Source organism: Charadrius vociferus, unplaced genomic scaffold (assembly GCF_000708025.1).
Source record: "Charadrius vociferus isolate BGI_N301 unplaced genomic scaffold, ASM70802v2 scaffold390, whole genome shotgun sequence".
In the NCBI taxonomy this organism is placed as follows: domain Eukaryota; kingdom Metazoa; phylum Chordata; class Aves; order Charadriiformes; family Charadriidae; genus Charadrius; species Charadrius vociferus.
In genome coordinates, this window is record NW_009646433.1 from 1,231,821 (window position 1) to 1,255,732 (window position 23,912).

Below are 23,912 nucleotides of genomic sequence, written 5' to 3' on the forward strand. Positions count from 1 at the left end.
GTTCTCCCTCACCAACAGGTCCCTCCCAAAATCCCCATCTTGCATATGGCCCCTGGTGTGACCCCAGTGCTCTCCCATGACACCCTCCTATTGAAACAACCCCCGGCACACGTAAGCATCCTTATTTTTTATATTTTTGATGTGTGCCAAAGTGATACTTAGGGGGTAAAATGCCATCTGTTGCCCTTTGTTGTTGTCGGAGGGCTGGGCAGGAGCTTAACACAAAGACAAGAGTGGACAAAGTCAGCCCCAAGGTCTTTCTCGCCCAGCACCCTGCCTCTGGACCGTGCCACAGATGCGTGATGTCTTCATGCCGTAAAAGCAGAACAAACATGTGTGGTCCTTCCAGGGACTTGGTGACCTACAGCCCATCTGTAGTTTCTTGGGACACCTGTAATTATTTGAGAGCTTTCAGAGCTTTCTCTTCCAAAAACTTACCCATCATCCTCTTGAAATAACACAAACCCATACGTGATGGGCAGCACTGAGCCAACGTAGCACGCTGGTCAGTTCAATAGTGACATTTGTGAAAGGCAATAGCACAGTCTAGTAGAAAAAGACTGCCAACCACTTGAGTATTTCATTTTGCGAGTGATTGGCCTTCCTTTCCTTACTTGAGACGTCTGAGGTTGGACCCTACAGAGCCATTCTTATCAGGCCCTTGTGAAACCGAGACCACTGATTTATGGAGAACTATGTGCAATTCGCTTCATCTGACAGTGTTGCCCACCCACCACCCGTAGTCTATGGTGGCTTTCAACTCAGAGAATGAATCCTCCAAATGCCCTAAACCAGAATGATTAAATGAAATACTATTCAAACCTCTCTGATTATTATCAATCCTATTTATCCCTTTACCATCCTTAGAGGTCAGCTTTGCACTTCAAGCATGATTGAGGAGTCTTCTCTTCTGATGCCTTGTGAATTCAGCAGCTCTTTCCAGTTTTATGGACTGGGTTCAATTGTATGGACTACTTTATGGCCTGGATTAGCTCCCAGTATGTGCTAATTCTCTCTGAGAGCACCTATTAGTAATCAATAAGCACTTGTTTAATGACTACAGAAAAACAGTTACATCTTTTATTACAATAAGAATCAACTGCAACAAGATCTGGCCAGGACAGGAACCGCTTGAATGAGAACACATTGGACTAGTGAGACTGAATTGCTGGTAAAAGTCAAGCTTTGCACAGCAAAGGACAACCAGCAGCACTCGCGGGACAGCGAGGATGTATAGAGTCATGTATGCCACAAAAAAATACCTCCTAGGCGTGCAGCGTGAACGTCGCAGATACCAAATCTACTGCTCAAAGGAAACAATTCCTTTAGCGAACCAGATCACCTACAGAGTTGTGATTTCAAATGCTGAAGATGTGCCTTCAAATGGAACAGAGATAGCACGATTAGGAAGACTAGACAGTTTTTTCTTGTAGTGCCCGAAGTACCGTATCCTGTAGATGCCTGGCTCTGTGCCAGAAGGGATGTGCCATTCAATAGTCACATTGCTCCGACCAAGTACACCTTTGGTCCAGTAAAACCTAGCAGGCAAACGAAAAATTGCAGTCAGCAAAGAAACCCACTTTTCATTTGTTTTAATATCCCAAGAGCTCACTAAGTGGAATGAGATGAATGCACTCCAGTTAAGTGTATTTTCAGAGCTGCTTTTAACCTTGCCTCATGTATTTAGGCTATCGGAGCAGCAACCAACAAGCTAACCCAAAACCCAGCAGGGCTGAAAAATATCTAGAAACATGGAAAAACAAGTCAGTCGTCCTTTCTGCAGATGAAGAAAATCTCTACCAATGCGTTCTTACATTCCCAACTCCATATCATAACCCCGTACAACATAACCTCTATGAGCAATATTCATCAGCTTAGTCTTCCCTGCTCGAGGGGAGGACTGAACCAAGAAGGTGAGTACTTATTGAAGGTCACAAGCAAAATCTGTCCTAATTGAGCTCAGGACTTCTGGCACCCATTTCCACATCAGAGTCCCATTTTCTTTTGCAGACTCCTTGTGCAAAACCACTTCTGCTCAACCTCAAAACTCTACAGACAGCCACACATCATCTAGGGGAGAGGGATTTTTCAGCCGGCCGTGATGGAGCACTTCTTGGGGAGATGAAGGAGATTAACCTGCTTTTCTTCTGATACTGCCAATGAAGGGCACTGCTGGATATCCCCCTTATTGTATCCAGGCCAGACATGAGAGTTATCAAGTCCTACTGAGACAGCACTCCCATTTCAGAGCTTTAACTAGAGGAAGCAGATGAACAAAATATGTTGATTCACCAGCAACGGCAATAAAAAGTTTCCCTATGCCAGTCTTACTGAGAAGATTGAAATAAGTATTTACAGACAGGACTGGGTGAAAAACAGTGAACGATGGGGGAAATTTGGTTTGGTAAACAGAGACCACAAGCTGACACACGGCCCACATGTCTGCAGGTTGCCCTTGTCCAAGGTTTTGGCTGTGGATTGCACCGGCTTATCTTGGCACAAAGATAATGTTGTCTTGGGAGATGACAGCGAGGTGGTGGCCCGAAGTGGTGGGGGATTTCCATCCTTGGGGACCACCCTGGCTCACCTGGACATGGCCCCAGGCCACCTGCTGTAGCTGTGACATTGGTCCTGTTGGCAGCTGGGTTGGACCAGAGACCTGCAGCCTGAGCACGGCTGCAATGCCATGACCTAAAAATGCTGCTGTGATAGATCTATGCCACCGGCCACTCTCCTCCCTATCCTGCCTGCCAGGCTTGGTGAAACAGGACCACCCCCCAGGGACTCGGGAACTGGAACATAGCTCAGATCCCACCTGGGAAGAGGCTTCTCACAGATGAGCTCATGGGGATTTAACCGTGTCTTCTTACCTCTGTCGGCTGTTTGCTAAAGGCAGGGCCAGGCAAATTCTTGCCTGTAGCTCAACCTCTCCTCCTAAACAGTCCCAAGAAAGTGATTAGTGCCCCCATGGCCGGTGCAGGGTGGGGCCAAGCACTTCTCCACGGCAAACACCAAGACAGCATTCAGCAAAAGGGCAAGTCTGCAGCGGGTTTGTCCCTGCTGCGATGGCGAGCGCAGGACAAAGGGCAGATAACAGCTATCTCCTTCCCCGAAAGATGCACCTCCTCTAAGTAAACCTTCGTATCTTTTGATCCCTGAAAATATGCATTTTACAAATGCAGCTTTAAGTTATTTAACACTTTACAACACTAAGCTAACAAACGACACGTTCTCTTGTGGTACTCTACTATTGCCATGTCAGCATGTTCAATGGTATCAAACACCAGTTTTTTCCAGTACTAAAAAAACCACCGTCTGACTCCACTAATATCTAGTAAAAACATTCGACTCTCCTTGTCCTCATCGTCTTAATGACTGACATTTCAAGGTTAACACGCTGGCATTGTAAAAAGTGACTCGTTTTCATCTTAACAGAACATTTTCCCCTTTCTTGTGGTGGTTGGTATTTCCCTGGGGCAGGAGGAAGGCAGACATTACTGTCTGCATGAGTTTGCCTTCTGGCCAGCCCCTTTAGGCAGGAAAAAGCCAAAGAGCTCCTCCTCCTTATCAGCAGAAGTAGATAAGCATCGTTCAGAGAGCCAAGGAAGGAAAGGAAGATGTCTAGATTCCCAGCTTTCCAGTATCACGGCAGCGTATTCTTCAAGTTTTGCACTTTTACTTTTTTTAACATCTTCTCAAGTGATGTGTTATTAAACGTTTTCAGCGTTGCTGGCCAAGATCTTGGGAAATCTGTTGTTTTTTTGGAAGAGGAGGGAAGAAGGCAGAGCTACGTCTATTGGGTGATAAAATGCCATCATTTCCCTCACACAAGTAGGGAACTTGACCGGAAAGGGTGACATCAATGAGAGTGACAAGGTGACATAGCGCAAGTGTTAAACAGAGGGCAAGCGCTTAGAAACGCAGAGCTCCAAGGGCAGGTAGGAATACATCTCCTGCCTTGGGACAGCCAGGGTCCTGCCTACTGGATTAGGTTTAGAGAGCAGCTGGTTGCTCTTGGGAAGAGACAATTATGCCCTATCATATGCTCATCATAAATCCAGAGAAGGACTTTCCTGATGAAGCCAAGCTGTCGAGAATGTTGCCTCTCTCACCTTGTTTTTGCACTGGGACGTTGCAAGGTCAGAAGACCCCCAAGATGGGCATTTTTGGGGGTCCGGTTTCTCACAGGTACGTTGCGGAGGCAGATGGGAAAATGTCTGGTTTTATTCAAACAGGGGAGTAACTTGAAATCAAAGGGTTTGACAAAAGGTGCCTTTGGTATTTCTATTTCGTGGGCTGACCTCTGGTGTAACTGTGAAAGGTAACACCAGCTTTGCTGCTTTTGGATATTTTTCCTTAAGACTGACATCTCTAACATCTCTCATATGAGGAAAGGCTGAGGGACTTGGGTCTCTTTAGTCTAGAGAAAAGAAGATTGAGGGGGGATCTTATCAATGCTGATAAATCCTCAAAGGGAGGATGCCAGGGGGATGGGAACAGTCTTTTTTCAGTGGCGCCCAGTGATAGGATGAGGGGTAACAGGCACAAGCTTGACCATAGGAAGTTCCATCTTAACATGAGGAGGAACGTCTTTACTTTGAGGGTAGTGGAGCACTGGAACAGGCTGCCCAGAGAGGTGGTGGAGTCTCCCACACTGGAGACATTCCAAACCCACCTGGACGCTGTCCTGCGCAACCTGTTGTAGGTGACCCTGCTCTAGCAGGGGGGTTGGACTAGATGATCTCCAGAGGTCCCTTCCAACCCTGACCATTCTGTGATTCTCTGATTCTCTGATTCTGTAACCTTAAATTTGCTTTCTCACAAACTTTTTTTTTTTAAATTGTTGACCGTTTCTACTTTATAATGCACAGCAAAACCGGCCAGTTATTCCCTGTGAAAACCCTATCACATTTTCTATTTGGTATCCTATCATCGGCACAGCACAGCAAATGGATGGATGTAGGCTACGAACAAGTTGGACCATGAACCTTCTGCAATTCATGTTATTCCTTCTACCTTCTCCAAACTTAGAAGTCTTCATTGCAGAAGATAGATCCAAGGAGAACTATTACTGTGGTCTTGACAAGTTAACCACCCAAATACGGACTGATCCACCCCCAGAGAGCATCCTCTGCAGGGACAAGACAAACCTATGGTTGGGGGCTCTGAAATGAAGCCCACCAGGTTAAACCCAAATGACTCTGTGGATTCTGTGGAACAGGGAAATCCGGTCAGGGCACCCACCTGGTGTCCCAGGAGGCATCGTTCTGTACCACGTGCCAGCTGTCTGAGGCGCTGGCGTATCTCTCCACCGTCAGGAAGTTGTGTTCAGTCTGGAATAAAAATAACAGAGTTAGCCAGACGCTGAAGGGACAGTCACGTCTCTACATTTCTGTGTCACTTTAAACTGGAGAACTGCTTCTGTGTGCTTTACTGGAAAATGCAGTAATTACTGGCAAAAATGCTTATATTTCACAGCCAAAGCACAAATTTAAGCTAATAAATGATGCAGAAAATGATAAATAATTTAATCATGAAAAAGAGAAGGGATAGGTGAGATATTTGCTCTCAATGCCTATGCAAGTTGAGTGATGGGACAAATTAAGTACTTTTCTAATTTTCTTTGTTTTATTAAAATAATGCTGATTAGGACTGATAAAATGGAGACCAGAGACCGCGCTTGCTATGAGTGGATGGCACTGGATATTGACCAAGAAAGAGCATCTGGCCTAACACACAGTATGGGTGCCTTTGAGTTCAATAGTATGAAGAGATCATGAGTGGTCCATAACTGACCAAATTAAGGACTTTGCCCCAAAAGCTTTCTAGTGGTGTGAGTTCCCAAAGCACACGCTAAAGAGAGAAACTATCTTCTTCTGAACTCCCAGCAAAGAGGGGGGAAAAAAAAAAAAAGCACTGGAAGCAGATGATATTACTCCTTCTGAAAACTGAATGTCAAAGATTAAAATGCATCAGGCGGAGGCAGTAATTAAACGGTCACTAATGCCAAACATCCCCAATTGCAGCTTCTTTGCATCATATTTACCGCATTCTCCGCAGAGCTCCTGGGGTTCGCGCCCACAAAAGTCACTTCAGCAACTTCTCTCTGGGGGGGAAATTGAGATTTATATTAAAGGCTGAGCAGCATACTGCACATTAAGAATACCCTTTGAAGAGGCCACAGGAGTTTTTTAGTGGTTTGATTGGAGATTTTTGTGGGGTTTTGTTTGTTTGGTTGGTTTTAAATTGTTATTTTGTTATAAACTGTTGCGATAGCAATGGGCAATTTATACTGTGAACTGGCATTCTGTGCCTTGCCATTCCACTTGTGCCTTGCTGGATATTTATCCTCGATGGATAAGTTCCACCGTAGTACATAAGATTTCTATGCAAAAGCAGGAGGGAAATAGGTGAGATTTTCAGGCATGCCTTCCTGCCTTCTTCCTACCTTACTGCTGGAGGTAGTACTTACTGAGTACTTACTTACTGAGATTAAAGTCCTTGCTCTGAACACCTTACCTAAATTTTGAGCATCAAAACCTGAACTCTTTCTGACATTTTTATTTCATTTACATTCCATACCAGAGGCATCAAAGGTGACCTGATTTCTGCGTGTAGAGAATCACTGTACAAAATTTGCCTATTTAATCATCAACTGTTATTTTATGTTGAAGCAGAAGGGGAAATCTTCTTCACGGTGAATAAAGGACTTTTATTTTCCCCTTCATTCACCCATTTTAATCACATTCAGTAAAATGACACTGACATGAAAACGCTCTGTCTCTGCCTCTTCAACCATGCCCACTAAGAGCAACGAGACTTTTTTGATCTGAGAGCACCACAACACTTTAGAAAACACAAACTTTTTCCCATGAGGGGTAAGAATTTAGAGACAATTTCCTAAACAGGTTCTATCAAATCCTTGAAGCTCTCACCGCTCGATACTCTCGTCTCACTTCTTGTAGCACATCCCCAAATGTCTTGTTGGTTGGCGCGCGATCGGTGGTGAGAGCAGGCACCAAAGTGAAGTTACCTATGTTGAAAACTGGGGGCTCTGGACCGCGTGGCAAATCCTGAACAGTATTCTGGGAGAGGGAAGTGGTGCTCATTATACATACACATAGATAACCAGTATATCCCCAATGAATCGTACCACTGCTGTGGCTCTTTATCCAAGCCCATGGCTTAGACTGGTAGATTTTAAGAACAAGGGCAATAAAGTGAGCGTAAAAACAAACAAGAGGATCTTCATCGGTGCTCTGCATGCAGGAGCAGTCTCTGCAGGACACCCGCTGCCCTGTTCCCCCCAAGTCCACCCTCCAGAATATCCCACAACTTCAGGAGGTAGCACCCGCCCACCAGTCCTGCCCATTCACAGGGTCTGTAGATACACCGGTGATCAACACTGCCATGTACAGCAGAAACGTAGCAGATTTTTTTTTCCCCTCTTAGTAGAAAAGAGGCAACTTCAGGCCACGCTGAAAGGTTGGAGGTACCTATTTCCTAAGCTTTGAACCAAAAAAAACCCCAGAATTTCTCAAGAGGTATAAGACCCTCGTTACAGGAATTATTTTCATACCACATGAGAATTTCTCAAAGCGGTTTCTTATGAGAAAAGAGAGAGTAGCAATCACGCAGCCTCACTGGGGAACAAACACAGCCGTGACCATTTAGAGGATCTAAATGTCTCTAGCAGCACGTGGCATATAGAAAATTTTGATTACCGTAGCAATAGCCCTTGCAAGTCCTCTGTACAGTTGAATGTAAGCAGAAAGGGTGTGTGGCCCATAAATAGTCGATGCAGCCTCATATCGCTGAACCTAGCAAAGGACAAATTTGGAAAAGGAGGGGTTGAAGGACGCTTGAGCAGTTTATACAGCTCATCCTACTGCTCCAAGACAAGATCAGTACTATACCTGTGGGGGTTTATTTACTCCCTCACTGCCAGGGAGACAGCCCAACAACATGCCTAAGTATTTCTGGTGCAATTTCAGGTTCCTTTTCATTGTTTAGTCTATCACAAACAGGGAGGACCGGTTGTCACTCTTCCAGCTATCACAACTCTTTCACTCTTTTAAAGGCTTATGATGTAGCTTGTCTCCTCTCCAACTTTTTGTTTTGGACAGACCCAGTTTTTCCAACCTTCCCTCCCAGTTTAGGGTTTCTAAATTCCATCCAATGCTCCACATCTTCCTCAAAGCAAGGCATCTCCCATGCCTTAAAACTGAGTCTTGCAAGCTACATTGTGGTCTTTTCCACAGCAACACAGCACTGCAATTCATGTTCACCTTACGACCCTACAGCTCCAAATCTTTCTTCTGGCAATTTTGCCACTGTATGAAGATAATTTCTAATTCATCCAAGTCATGAGGAGATTGCTAAAACAGACCTGAACTCACAGGAGCTCCCTTCAGTACGTCTGACCATTTCCACATTAAAGCATCCATACGTACTCTATGGGTGAGGAGTATGGAGGAGCTATGGTCAGGAAACCACATTGGCCCTTGGACCATGTCATCTAGGCCAGAATAAACAAAGAGGTCTTGTAATTTCTGCCACAGATTCTTCAGCTTTTTGTGGCAAGGGAAAAGTACTCTAAACATACATAATTTTGCATGAATTATCACCCCATATAGCCAAAAGCTGAACTGAGTTAGACATGTTCAACCCACAATTTTAACATTTACCTGGTATTCTTCATAGGTGGTAATGTAATGGGTGTAGACATTGCACAGACCAGCGATCACGACATCCATTCTTGGTGTACCATGAGAATCAAACTCCTAAGAAAGGAAATAAATCACTTATCTTGTAACAAGTGCTGAACGCACGGTTATATTCTTGTTGTTATTATTATTATAATTATTATTAATCAGGACAGAATACAAAGTTACGGTGGGGAGGGGGCTGGTTTTCAGGAACACAGCCCTACAAGTGTGATTTCCCTTTATTAATGTCTCATATTCACTTCCCAAAGAAAAAGAGGAGAAATGAGCTCATACTCCAGTAAATTCAATAAATCCGGGGGGGGTTGAGGCTGATGTCTGTATACTCCCCCAAAAATGGGTGATAGAACTACGTGAGACAGGCTCTGTGAGTTGTGGAGACAGCATCTGAGATTAAGATGGTATTTAGGCTGCAGCTGAGAATAGGATGTATCAATAAGGAAAACGGAAAAAATACATTTGCCCTTTTTTTTCCCCCAATTGTTCTCATGTTGAAAAATCCTGGTAGGGATTAAGGAGCTAAACCACTCCATCCTAGAGGAAAACTCCTGCTAGCATCAGTTGTGCCTGGGTCCCAGTTGAATTAACTTGTGTTGGCTTAACGGATTGAAACTCAATTGGCTCCTTTTGGGGACGATACCCATTTCTCCTACATGTCTGTAAGCACACGCAGAATGTGTATGAAGCAGTTGTGAGAAGGAAACATCTGTGAGACGTGAGACCTGTGAACCCAGCTGGGAGGAAGCAAAGGAAAAACCAGAAGAATCAAGAAACACGAAGTTCCAGATACACTGCGCTCTGGAGAAACTTCTTCCTCAGAAACTTACTTTTTTAACAGCTTCCCGCAGCCTGCGTCCAGACATGGTCCTAAGGGCATTAAGGGAACAATGTCAGTCTCCAGAAACGCAGGGGGCTGACGCGGGAGTCGCTGGCTGGACACGCGGCACACCACCAGAAATTCACACAGCGCTTGCAGCACTGCTCAGCATCCCTTAAGGCTTCTCTGCGATGAGCTCAACCAAAACACTTCTAAACATTTCACATGCACCATCACAGCCAGGGTGAGGCTGGATGCACCCTGGGTCAGGGTGGCGTAGAAGAAAAGGTGCTATAAATAAATCATTATTCTATTCAGATTTTCACCATTGTACCATTGACAGTCACTGCAATTCATCATTACAGTGTTTGTGGCGTGAAAAAAAAATAAAAAAAAAAAAAAATCAAAGTTAACAAGTTCCTTTCACTTCATTGAAACTGCGTTGTGCAACGAACAGTTAAAATTATTTAGGAAGCTTGTTTGCAACTCATTCGTTCCCGTGGCTAGTCTACAGAACGAAGAAAAGGGGAAAGCCCAGGCAACCAGAGGAGACAGTACACAAGAAAGTACACGCAGTGGACATACACGTCTAGTGCCCGCATAGCTATCATATACTGGGGACAATTTTTAGCCTACACCCCCTTCCTACCTGCATGCAGAAGTATCACAGGCAGTTTGGATGGAATGCTGCCAGCTGCAATGGATAGAACAAGAGCAAAGAAATACGTACGTGAACTCTCCAGGAACAGCAATGATTGCCAGCGATCCGATGGCAGCGATCTGAACGTCCACGATGTCCGGGTGCCATGGGTGAGGCCGAGTCATCTGAGGTGAAAACAAAAAAAAAAAAAAAAAAAAAAAGAAAGAAAAGTGGATGTGACTATTGTAGGACAGTAGGAAAAAAAAAAAAAAAAAGGATAGCTGAAGTGTTTTCCTTCCTACAGTCATAAATCAGGCAAACAAATTTACTTTGTAGACAGGCACATGAGAAAGCATTTTACCTCCACAGGTACAGCAAGTTGACTGACCATTACAGACAGATAAGGCACACGTAAGGCAAAAAAATAAGGTGTTGCCAGAGGGCAACTTAAGGCAAAGTGGTAAATAAGGTCAGGGCAGCACCTAGAAGGCCCTCACCTGCATGGGCAAAGGATAGTGTTAGGATCAATAAGGTTGATCATCTCACCCGGAGGGCAAAAGCGAATGAGTGAGATCAGAGAGCCCAATGGTGATGGGAAATGCGAGTTACCTCCTTGTTAGCGGAGCAAACACATCCTCAGTTGTGATGCAGGGGGAGAATTTCTGAGCCACCCAGAGGGTGATGCTCAGGGAACCCTCGACCCAGCCCTGACTTCAAACCACCCCTTAGCAGGGACCACACCGTACTCGGACTCAGCGCCATGACAGCAGCCAAAACACACACTACAGCATTTCATCTTAAAAAAAAGTAAATAGCTAGATAACAATGAAGCATCCTACTAAAAGGAAATTAAGAACAAGAAGAGCTCAAGGGTGGCATGGCTCCAGCAAATGAAATGCAAAATCCCACTCCACCAAGCCAAAAAGATTTTTGGGGAGCAAAACGTGAATGACAAAACCTTGTGAAGCACATCAGAAGCAGGAGTCCTGCCAAAGCATCTGTAAAACAATGCTCAAAAGATGATAAAGTGGTAAGAATAAAGTGTAACGTACTCTCAGGAGCACCAGCCTGGACAGAGGAGGTGGGGTGGGACGAGGCTCTGCGCTGGGGCCTCTTTTTATGAGAGATGAGGTGAAGAGCTGATCCAACATGAAGCGACACCAGGAAAGCTTTTAAAGACACTGATGAAAGGAATAACGACGAATCACCTCACCCAGATGGCATCCTCTAAAGTGCTCTAAAGGACGTTGGACATGATCCTGCTCCACTACAGTGCATTTGCATAATGCCAAGGGAGCAGCAGGTGGAAAACGGGGCGTCAATTTTCTTTTGACTTTCTAAATAGGAATTTGGGAAAGTTCAGTAAGAACAAACACCAAGTCCTGCCCAGGACAAAGTAGCCCCTAGCATGGGGCAGCAGTTCTGCAGAGGCTGGCCCTAAGACATAGCCCTTCCCCGCATGAGTGGGGCATCCCTGGGATGGGGACCCAAGCAGCGGGGGATCTCCATCCTTGCTGACTGCCCCGACTCTTCTGGACATGGCCCTGAGCAACCTGCTGTAGCTTCAAGTATTGGTCCTGCTGGGAGTGCGGGCGTGCTGGGGATCCCCACCCCAGGGTACCTCCAGCCTGAGCCTGGTGTGGTTCTACTGGTGGGTGAGTAAGTCTGGCATCAGTTGATGTTATAGCTCACAGAACTATAAGACGGTTGCACAAACATGACAGATAAGCAGAGAAGCCAACAGGATGTTTCCAGAGGAAGTCAAAGCCCAGCAGAAACCCTTGAAGACAACACTGAGAAGGTAAGTTGATACAGTCCCTGGAGTTTCCAAACAAGTTACTTCATTTTGCCTGGACCAGCCTGACACATGACAAAAAGAAAGGCCCTCTCATGGATTAAGGCAGGAAACCAAGGGCAGGATGGAAGAAAAATCTGCCCAGAGTTATGAAGATCTCAGCACCAGTAGAGGATGTCCTGAAGCCAGAGACTGCCAGGAGGCAACGCTGAGGTCCATGCACCGTTGGCTTTCCCTGTGCACCCTTGCTCAGGGCTGTTTCACAGGCAGAGAATTAGGCCAGGGCTGATCTTCAGTTGGTTTTTTTGACCCTAACGAGAGCAGTGGGTCTGGTCCCTCCTCCTGGGAGGTTATATGGAAAAGACGCGCTGAAAGAAGAAAACGTCCACCTCTCTCATTCTGATGCAAACCAACGACAATTCAGGGACATGGTTTAGAAGTGGGCCTGGAAGAGTTAGATAATGGTTGGACTTGATGATCTTAAGGGTCTTTTCCAGCAATAACGATTCTATGATTCTACAACAATGCTTCTTTTCTTGCTTTCCGTTTTCATGCCTTCAAAGCCCATGCAGCTCGCTCTCCCTCCTTGTTCTTCAACATATGGGCTGGCACAGCCATTGTCTGTAGTGCCCTACCAAAACCTACCCCAGATCAGCAGTCTCTGCACTTCCCAGGGCACACACCAGTGTATCCTTACCTCTCCGGTGCTAAAGAGGATTGGCTTGGGTTTGTGGCAGGCTTTCGTTTCATTGGATGGCTCTCCCAGCAGCTGGTCCCGGATTTCATCCCAAAATGGGTCCCCTTCTACTGAGCCTTGAGGGGGAAACATCTTTTAAATGCTGTTCCTTCAGCTGCCCCAGCAGCTATTGGACAGAAAACTCATTTATTACCTGCTCCCTGCTTATGTGGGATCAGATATTTCTCCGTGGATTCTGACTATCTCCCTTTTCTGGGGTGATTTGAAAAGCCAAGCTTTAGCCCAGCTGAGCTTCATCTTGGCAGTAATGAAAACAAGTGAGAAAGATTGCCCCAAAGCCAGCTCTTTCTTCTCCCCACTCCCCACCCAGCGCTCTCCTTCCTTCAGAGCATGGTCGTACACTTCTCCAGAAACTTTCTAATGAACACAAACTTGCGAGGGGGCTGTAAGATCACACCTTCCTAAAAAACATCCCTTTGGAGACTGTGTTTCAACCAGCTGTTGATGTTCCTAAATGAGCCTGGGGGTTTGAATCTATTTGGGGGATGCCCCTTGTCCTCCCCCGTGAAGCCATACTGACATCTGCTGCCTAAATTACCTTGTGTGAAGTTGAAAGCCCCCACTCCATCAATGGTCCCGGCAGCGAAGCTGTATCCTAGGGCTGGTTTACATGTTTTAACCTTAATCAGAAGGAGGGTGGGGGTGGGGGAATGAAAAAGAGGTATTTTAAAACCAGTTCCCCTCAGCGTGCTGAGTCCCGCTGTGAGAATATAACATTTCTTCCTTCCTTATGCCTGCAGCTCCCGCTCTTACCGTGTGTGTGGCATTGAGCTCCACCGAGACATCACTCATGTTTACCCACTGGTGAGCTGAGCTGAGGGGTCCTGTGACCTCCTGAGAAGCTCTTTCATACAGCTCCTAAGGGACACACAAGGTAGAAATCCTTGAGGAAGGAGAAATCTGGAACTCAGCTCTCCTGAGCTTCATCTATATGAATTATTTCTTGGTTCTGTTGACACCTGAGACCGCAGCGTTAAAAACGGCAGCAATGTTTTCCCTCGCCATTTGATACACACGCCGGGCCACTGTGACTGGGACAAGCTTTCCCTTGCAAGTCACGATCAACCTGGAGTGACTTCAGGGCAAGCATCTGAAACGGCAATTAAAAGGAAACCGCCACCATCAAGCCTTCTGCTCTTACTCCTCTGCTGGACCCATTCCAGTCCCTCCAAGCTGCTGTCCCTGAAATGGTGCCAAAAAATGTCCTCTTACTGACTACTCTCACATTACATGAAGCCATAGAAGGGGAACCGGTAAATTCAGGTGACTTTTGAGCCCAAGGACACAGGTGACATCAGGGAATCTATAGGGTGGAGGGCACCAGCTGAGTAAATGCAAAGTCAAGCAGGGCAAGATGAGTATCTTTTGTGGATGTTTAAGCTGGCACATTTTAGCTCACTTCTACCTTCAGTTGGGAGTCTGATGCCAAAGTTGGCCAACACGTGGTGGTGTCTCTAAGAGTCTTCAACACCAGTGATTTTTCCCATCGTGACACCTCTGAGATGCATACATAGGAGGGAGGTGGGGGTTATAAGGGGCAATATCCACATTATATGCCAACAAGGAATATTGAGATTAAAAGCCCAAAACAGTATTTTCAACTTGCAACACCCACAATGCTGTACCTGAATAAAAGCGCGCGCTTTCTGAATAATCAGGAAACTTTTCCTTAAGCATATAAACGTGGACTTCAGAGTAATTTAAATCTACAAACATTCACGAAAACAGGTGCAAGAAAGTTGCTTAAATGGACATGCATTCCTCTGACAACAGCATTCGCACACGCTCGTAAAGCAAAATATCACTTACCCTTGCTTTCAAGTAGATATTTTGCCCTATGATTCTTGTACTGTCAAACATGTCGCTACCAGGACCCATGGCCATGCACATCGTTGCCTGTTAAGAAATTTGTTTAAATGCTAGCAATCAGTTAATATGGAGAACATGTGGCACTGCAAAGTGGGACTATCATACTGTGGGACCTAATTTCCTCATGCGAGCCATCTCAAATTTGGGCACCACGTCACTACACTAAACTTTGCAGTGAGGTAAATTTGAGTTTGGGCTGAATGTCCAGAAAACAGGGTGTATGAGGACACAACACAGTAAGTTCGTGAAAGAGGTAACCAGAATAGTCCAGAAAGAGGTGATTTGGTTTTTTATGTCCTCTTCATGCACAGGGCTCCACCACATGGCTCTGTATTTGCTGCTCCACCCCGAGTTTTCTCCTTATCAGAAGTTCACGTAGATCAGGTAAGAAATACTTACCCCCCCCACGGGACAGGTGCTCTGTGGGTTATCGCACGAGTCCCCTGTGTTTACGCAGAACGGGCCTTTGGTGTTGGGCGACACATCTCCCAAGTTGGAGGACGCAAAGGCAGCAACGAAAGAGCCCTGCCAAAACCAGACATGGCCAGGTGGACTTCAGTGCCTTGCGGTGATTGCAAACATCACCCACAGCTTTCCCTGCAGTCACGGCTGGCATTCCAGCCAGCTGATGAGCACGCGATGCTAGTAAAACATTTCTGAAGTGACTGGGACGACTGGAATGGGGATTTAGGAGTGTCCCAAGGGTTAGGGGCAGGAAGAGCAAGGGAGAATAGGACGGCACAAGGTGCAACTGCCATTCCAGGGGGACACTTCACACCACCCCAGACAGCATTTCTTCATCTACCTCTTCCACCTCAGCAGCAGCTCTTCCCCCCCAAGTTTCTCATGTTGCTGATCAGATGTTAATGGACCACTGTAGCACTTTGCACAGGGTTTTTCTTCTGCCAGGCTTTCACCATGACTGATTTACTGGGTGAGAGCTGTTGGATCTGACTGCAGGAGTTCACATCAAACGGTACTTGTTAGAAGCAAGGCTGGTTACACACTGAGTGTCAGCTGAATTCAGCTCTCACAGATACTCTGATTTTTCTCCCTCACTCTTTTCGAGACGGGATGTGTCAACACCAGATATTTTGATATATTACCAGCTCTTAAGCCATTTTCTTGTATGGCTGCTAGACACAATGTGCCCAGCAGACCATACAGCTCAATATTGAACCTGCAAACACTCCTTAGCTATGCATGCACGTCAACTTGCACTGACTTGCACCCGTAACTACGCACTGGAGTCAAGTCTTGTTAAAAGCCTTTAGATAATCCACTATAAAAAGAAACATTTGCAAGCAGGAATTAGGTAGACTTCCTTTAGTTTCCATCATTGGTAGGAACTGCACGTGTTCTTCTGCCCAGAGTACCAAAATAGGAATTGGACAACTGTTTCAACATACATGCTGGAGAAACACACAGGACACCCTGTGTGTGAGTGTCTGTGAGATGGGTTCATGTCTGTATTTACATTTCAGGGGAAATAATGCTTTTTAAAGGAGCCGTGTTTGTACTCTGAGGATGGCACATCTTCTGAATAAATGAAAATCAGAAGGCAGAACTGTCTGGAAGCCGTAAGAAAGAAGTGGGGCTGGCCACAGACTTGATGGCACACCACAGGTGCAATACATCGATCCCTTTGGATCAAGTGTCCCACACGTGTCTTTCTAGTATTTCCAATAGTCGAATCAAAATCAATTTGGTTTATTCCTGAAATCTAAATAAAAGCCACTGATTACTAGTTTGGAGAGTCGAGAGTACACCTTGCAATTTCTCTTCTCCAGCAGAAGAAAGTAAATAAATCAAAGAGTACATCTTTTACCGTGCTGTCCTGTTTCACTGTTTGAAAGAACCCACTTTGGCCTATAGAAAGCACCAACCATCCCCTCCCTGTTGCAGCACTTTCCCTCCGTTATTTTCAGTAGTCTGAAAAGACTCCCACCTCTCCAGGAAGCATCCCCTTGTTCTTCTCCTGTTCGAACAAGTAAGACGCGTAGCCCATGTTGTCGCTGTTCACAAGATGGTTTGTGTTGTTCATGCTGACCGGGTGCACGGCAAACCAGCTGAAGAGGAGTCAGAAGACACACATAGCAAATGGGTTGCTCAGTCTACATATTGGCTATTGACTTGTTCAATCTGTATATTTGCAAGTGACTTATGGGAATTTTCCTTGGGAGAATACAAACGCAGACTGTTGGTACCTAGGGATGGATTAACAAGGGCTGAGTTATTCCCATCCTCTCCCTTCCTGACCAGGAGAGCTCATGGCTATGATGGTCCAGGTCTTGAGGCCACACGAATTTGGCACTCTAATTATCAGGGCCACCAAGGGCTATTTCAGATCTGAACCGATTCTCTTCTGAGTCCAGAGAAATCTGTTTTGGAGGGAATTTTATTTTCTTGCTTCAAAGCAAGGGGGTCAACGCTGTTAAAAAAAAAGGGAAAACAAGGAACGCTTTCATTCTTACAAAAAAGAAAACCCTCTTCTTCCTCTTAATGCAGTCAGACTCTGGCTTGTGACTTCTAAATGAGGAAAACACAATTACGGCTTTGTTACTGCGCATTACTTCATTTGCTTGGCCTTGGGCTCTGAACTTCGTATGGCCGAATGCTGCCCCACAGTTCTGTTGATAGGACAGGCGTCATAAATGCTGCCTGTGGGAATGGCATGCTTCCCACAAAACATGGGGTGTTAAAGAAAATAACCAAGAGGAGAGGAGCCCAAAGGGTCCTGGAGATGCTGGGATTGGGATCTGCTTCAAGGGGCATGGCAAGAACCCCAGAGAGGATTTTCTGCACCCCTACAAGATGACCAGCCATGGCCATCTTCCCCAGATGCCTTTGCATGCCAGGAGATGTGCCCAGTTGTAGGTGGGCCAGGTGCTGCTGTATCTCCCAGAGTACATGAGGGACGCTGACCTGGTTTATGCACTCAGAGACACTCTGGTCATGAGCTATGACCAATGGTCTATGGGCACGGGTCAGCGTTGGGAAGGAGAGCTTGTGCGGAAAGACAAAACTGCTACAGAACTGTGGTTTACGAGGATTTGGAGAAAAAACGTGTTGCTTTGGTGGTCAGTACCTGATAAGGCCTAGCTCCTGTCCATTCCCATCTACCATCTTCAGCATCACCATTTCTTTATCCGTGTTGGATGAATACCTGGTTGAAAATGAAGCGGGGAAATCACATTAGCACCAGAGCCGTGGTCGCACTCTGCGTTGCTCAGACACGTTACATCTCCACTAGGTTGAGCAAGGAAATGAAGAGGTTACTACAGATATTACCAGGGAGCAGTGAGACCTCAGAGGAGCATCTGGAAAGAGCTGTGAAAGTAAGAGAAGAGTTATGGTTGCTGCTGACGTCAGGTGCTGCTTCTCCAGAGGATGCAGAGAGCAGCTCTCTCCAAATACAAATTCATGCACCAAGGATGGGACTTGAATGCCATGTGACTCAAATGCTAACATCTACGAAAGACTTTTTTTCCTTTTTTTTGTTTATAAGCAAAGCATAAGGTCACATCCTTGACCAATGCCTCCCATGTTTGCAGGGGGCAACCACAACTTTCAAGCCCGCTCTTGCAACTAATTTTTGGGGATGCACACACCCAAGCGCCCAGGATGGCAACAGTGTCGTTCTACCATGGTCTTTGCTCCACATTTTCAACCATCCCATGAATGACCAGAAACACCAGCTGCAAGACAGCTGGGTGATGGTCCTCTTCAGGGCTCTGTTTCCCTCCTGCTTAAGGAGCTTTTACCTGCTTCGTTCGGACGCTGGATTCTCAAGATAGGAGAAAGGGCTTCGGTTGATCTGACTGTTTTCTACAGTGCCTTTGTTTATAAAAAGCCTTCCTCTCTTCATGTTCTGATGCGCTATATCAATGCTCTGAAAAGCAGGAAGGCAGGGAATATTAATCCATGCGTGTAAGCCATATATGACATTTTCTGGAAAAAATCTCTTTCCCTCCCTGCCTGTCCCCAACATTGTATTGGGAATTTGAGGGATTTTTATTTTTTCTTAAGTAGTTTAAAATTCTAGAAATTTATGATAATATTTTGAAACCACCCAAAACTGCCTCTTTCTAAAGAAAGACTTCATGACTTCTGGTTTTTTTATCTGATTTCACTGGTAAGCATAAACCCACCTCCAAGCGTGTTTCAAGACTGCATCATTGGGAGGTACTGCCACAAACATCCCAGCAAGAGCTCCGTTAGTCACAGACATACCTCCCCCCACCTTTTCTGCGTTTATGGGCCCTCATGTCAACAGACTGGACGACACTGACCTTTACGATGCCATTCACGATAGCATTGAGGGACGGTCTGATTAGCCCTTTGCTAGTGATCCAGAAGAGGGTGTACTGGAAGTAGCCACCAGGCCCCGAGTGCGTGTGTGTGCCACTGAGGATGACGTTGTCCTGTCGGTACAGATCCCCATACTTGCTCTTCAGTTTCTTGAGCACCTAAGAGGAAGGAGGTGGTCCTAAAAAAAAACCCTTTTCATGCCCAAAGGCTATGGACTTTTGTATCAGCCCTTGCAAAAAACCCAACCATTCATCTTCTCGCTCTTCTCTTTCTGCCTGATACTCCCATACTGGTGTCACGACAAGTAGGTTGTAGCTGTTGACTTGGCAGGAGCCTCTAAAACAATAAAATCTGGTAAGTGAGGACCTCTATGTCCTACTTGCAGTGAAGCCCAGGTCGTCCAAGGAGTCCCCAGTTCTCTGGCATCTCCCTCTCTCCTCTGTGGTGCTGGAGACCCAGCATTACACAGGCACCATGATAATATATTCGTGATTCAAATGTATTCGTGATAATTTTTCTGCTAAGAAAAGCATGGTCAAAGGCCAGCCTCATTTGCTGAGGAATCAAAAGCTCTTCTTCAGGAGAGACATGACGTCTCTCCAAGATCGTGCTGCAAGGAGATCCCAAAGCAAACAGCCAATGTGCTGCTGTGCTCAGTATTATTTAGCAATAACTACAACCTTAATACTCATACCAGCGACAACCCAAACTCTGCCAATTATTCATTTCCAGCCACGTACCTCCAGCCTCAGTTTCTGAGACACCATTCCTATCTCAGCGCTGACGAACACTACTCGCCTGGAGTTATTAAGGTCTGCCACGATGAAGGCTCGGCTGTAGAGGCGCATGAGAAGTCCGCCGCCCACTTGGTCTGGGTTGGCATATCCCATCTGGAAGGGAAGAGCTCCATCAAGCCCACGCAGCCAAAATATTGAGCTATTTATTCATTTATTTTTCTAAGTAGATTTGCCAGAGCGTGAGAGGATGCATTCAACATCTGAACAATCAGAGCTGCAATTATCTTGCCCTGTGATTGCAAGAACCGTAGAATGGTTTAGGTTGGAAGAAACCTTAAATATCATCTAGTTCCACCCCCGTGCCATGGGCAGGGACACCTCCCACTAGACCAGGTTGCTCCAAGCCCCAAAGACATTTCACCTAATGTTTTAAGACAGCAACCATTTGGCAAGGCAGAGCCACTAAACCAGAAGTCATGCAAAAAAATACTCAGAGATGACAAAAATCAGTATTTCACCAACCCTGTGTTCAATTCCCCCAACTTACTAGAGGAATTTCTGCCACAGGTCCCGTGCAGTCAGCTCGACCTACACCCAGTAAGTAGTTTGCTATTGCTTCACCAGAATCTATACGAATAAATAGTAGATTAGTGGACACATGAGCAAGCAGAATCAGGGACAGAAGAGGCAACCCAGCCTTTTTAATGGGATCGCATGCCTGAAACCTGTTTGACATCCCCAGAGATCCCAGCAGGCCCGTGGACAAGGGGAGCCGGGTGATGCTGATGTCCGCTTGTGTCTCCAACGGGCTGTCAAGGTGGTCTGAGTGTGCTGAGGTTGTTAAGGCGTTTGGACCAGGCATGAAGAACTGCAGAGGGAGCTCACACGACAGGGTCACTGCATCGTGTGAAATGTGTCGTGATTCACAGTGAGGGGGAAACAAGCCCAGCTTCGCCCTTTAAGCTCTCCAAGCCCACCACTACCGTGCAGGAAACAGATCTGACGGTGTAAACGCTGTTTTCACACACAAAAAAAAAAATCAGCTCAGCAGCAGTGAGAAAAAGGGGATTGCATGACAGGAGCTACCGCAAAAGGACTAGAGAAGAAAGAGGGGCACATCCATATGCCGCCCTGGTGCCTCCAGCAAGTCCTGTGTCCAGCGCTGGTGTCCTAGTCTCAAAAAAAAATCCCAGCAGAGCCAGCAGAAGCTCAAAGAAGGGAAAAAGCACCTCTGGGCAATGATCTCCAGGCAAGTGGTGGGGAAAAGGACTCCCAAAAGAGATCATGGCTCATTAGGGTCTTGTACGGGACAGACAAAGAGCCTGGACAAACTCATGGAAGAAAAGCCATCGGGGGCTATTCAATTAAAAAAAAAAAAAAAATATATATATATAATGAATTCACTGCATTTCAGGAAATCCCAGAGCCACAAATCACTGGAGACTGAGATAACACTGTGGGGAAAATATTTCCATGTCCTCGATCTGTTCTCACAGTCTTCCCCCGCCAGCCACTACTGCTCAAGAGAGGGCATCGGGAGAAGGGGACACTCAGTCTTCCCAGTCTGGTCTTTCCTAGGCTGTCACTTAAAACAGAGAAGTGAAACACTCAATGGTGGCCACAGACTGACCATAGGGCATGTCATTTAGAATGGCATGAGTGAACAGGACTACCCATTAAAATTACCATTCCTCCACCTCCTCCTCCAAGAGCTACAACAGAGAGGAATGGCTTATGCAAAACTCTTTCGTGTTACAACCAAAAAACATGAAGCAAGTGTGAACTACATCCAATTTGAGATCAAAATCTGGAAATCGGAACGTCCCATTGCTGACATGTCAGGTCATGCCCTGTCCAGTGCAGGGGAGGTCCCTGGCTCTGGGAAACAGCTCCTGCCACATGGAAACACCGAAAGCTTCAAAATGTTTCCTTCTCCCATGAGATTTTATCTCTCCAGAGGACAAGCGTGGGGTACATTAGAAATCAATTGAGAGTTAACTTTGGGCAGCTCCCGACACCCACCTGCCCCACGCCTGGCGATGGGGTTGGAGGCATAAACGAGCTGTGATGGGATTGCCACAGCCGTGGAAGCCCTTGGTGCGGTGTCGGCAGCGAGGGGCTCCCGGGACCCCCTCCAGCAGGCAGAGAGAGGGAAGGGAGGTTGTCTGGATCCCTGCAGCCAGCCTCACCCACTGGCCCCAAGGCTGCTCATCTGCTCCCCGAGAGATGCTCGCATCGGGTTTGGCCACCGTGCTCCTGACGCAGAGGCCAGCAACAGCACCGTGCCATGCCTGTGCGAGAGGACCACATGCAGAGAAGATTATGAAGTTTCAGCAGTGGTCCAGTGGCCCTCTACCTGCATCCGAGCCGTTGCTCTCTTTGGCGAGAAAGTGGAGGATGAGGAGCACCGTGGTCACCGCGATCATCACCACCAGGCAAACGATCAGGATCACCTCCAGGCGGGAGAAGGAGCACTTGGACCTCTTCCCACTCATGGCGGGGACACTGTGAAAGCAGAGAGGAGCCCGTGGGGAAGGCAGATGGGACAGCCCCGATGTCGGGCACGTCCCACCCAGAGCAGTACATCGCACTCTGAAAGACCTGGTGATGGTTTCTGTTGCCCATCCCAGTCTCAGAGCACACAAGCAGCAGTGGTAAGGATGGGAAGTGGAGATTTATTTTTCACTCTGCTTAAGACGGCAAAACTCAGGAAACTCAGCGTGAGAAAAGCACACCCCCTTGCATGTCCAAGTGCTGTTCTCTCCTGGCTAGAAAAAGTAGTGGTTGTGACAGCTTTCTAGGACAAGACCCTCTAGATGCCGGTTTCCTTGACCGTACACCGAGCTCTTTGTATATTGTTCTTCCTCCTTGGACAGAGGTTTGTTTTGGGTTAAAGATTAACAATAAAAATTATTCAAAATACAGCTATGGGAAAATATGCTATTTCCTTTTCTGATAAAAGCTCTGGTGACCTCTGATTTGTCCTGCTCCGGTACCTGAGATTTGCCTCAAGGGCTTCAGTCTTGCCTGGTGGGAAGTAGCAAAGAGATGCCTTTTGCCCTTCCTGTAAGCATCTGCACAAGGTAGAAATAAGCCTTTTAAATAGCTTTGGAGCTTTCCATGTGTCCTCAGATGCATGAGCAGATAAAACTTACTGCAGATCCCATTTCTCTGCCTGTGACAGAACCACAGATCTGGCCAAAGGACTGGTGCCTTGTCTAGAGCGGTGGGAGGTCTCCATCCTTGGGCATGCCCCCGACTCACCTGGGCACGGCCCCGAGCAGCCTGCTGCAGCTGTGGCGTTGGCCCTGCTGGGGCCCAACTGTCACAGGAATGGAGATGGGGAAGGATGGACACGCCACCAGAAAGGGAAGGCAGAGCCTCTAATTTTCCTGGAGGTAACATTTGCCCTAAGGTGGGTCTGGCATGGGGCTTGGTCACGCTCATGCCTGCAGGCTATTCCCTGGAGATGGTACACCCTGGAAGCAATGAACCTGCACAAAAAAACTGCTGAAATGAGCGTTTACGCTCTCGGAAAGGTTGCAATGAGAAACATCATCACCAGAGAGCCAAGTGGTCACCCAGACTTGCTATAGGTGACCTTCCTTAGCTTCTTTTGCCATGGTGAGCTACAGCAGTCACGATCATTGCTGGATTCCACCTAGCAAATTTTCTAGTGGCAACAAACCAAATATTATGGGTTTCCTCACTCCCCTTTTTATTCTCCAAGCATGGCATTGGCAGCCAGCTGCACAGCACCGCAACCCGTCCAGATAATCGATATCATGGCACCAGCCTTAACCACATCTGCACGATAAGCAATCACAGTTCCCTTTTTTTTCCCCGACTGATTAAACTGCCAAAGTAATACTAAAAGAAGCAAACATAAGTCCTATGAAATCCCGGTGAGATCTCATGCAAACTTACCTGAGATGCCTCGCCGAGTCCCAGCACCTACAGGAACGTCTCCCAGCTTGAGACCTGTTTCAAGCTGAAAAGTTCAGCTTGAAAATTATCGCTGTTATAGCCCTGTGAGTCAAGCACTGCACAAGATAAGAAGAAACCAATCAATAATCTTTACCACACAAGGAGATGATAGTGTTTTTTTCCCCCCCAGTGTATTTATTTTAAGTTACAAACGGCGCCAACCTCTCTAAAATAACCTTTCTGGGATTGCACTGGTCAGCTCCAGTGCACGAGGCATTTGGGAACAGGATTTTTCTCCCTCCTCTTGGCTTCATCTGAGCTTGACCACCCTGT

General features: G+C 46.5%; 1 protein-coding gene across 1 annotated transcript; it reads right to left on the minus strand.

The window, feature by feature from the left end:
- Window positions 1–1,342: 1,342 nt before the first annotated feature.
- On the minus strand, window positions 1,343–22,147 carry ASAH2 (N-acylsphingosine amidohydrolase (non-lysosomal ceramidase) 2). Its single transcript, XM_009881648.1, has 20 exons — window positions 22,009–22,147; window positions 20,200–20,279; window positions 19,656–19,805; window positions 18,897–19,073; window positions 18,369–18,496; window positions 17,693–17,770; window positions 16,553–16,673; window positions 15,004–15,129; window positions 14,545–14,631; window positions 13,489–13,593; window positions 13,274–13,355; window positions 12,676–12,791; window positions 10,274–10,368; window positions 9,554–9,593; window positions 8,688–8,783; window positions 7,725–7,820; window positions 6,936–7,085; window positions 6,047–6,106; window positions 5,245–5,333; window positions 1,343–1,538 (listed from the first exon to the last, which is right to left on the minus strand). Exons 1-20 carry the CDS (start codon window positions 22,145–22,147, stop codon window positions 1,343–1,345), a joined length of 2,211 nt encoding a protein of 736 aa, XP_009879950.1.
- Window positions 22,148–23,912: the final 1,765 nt, after the last annotated feature.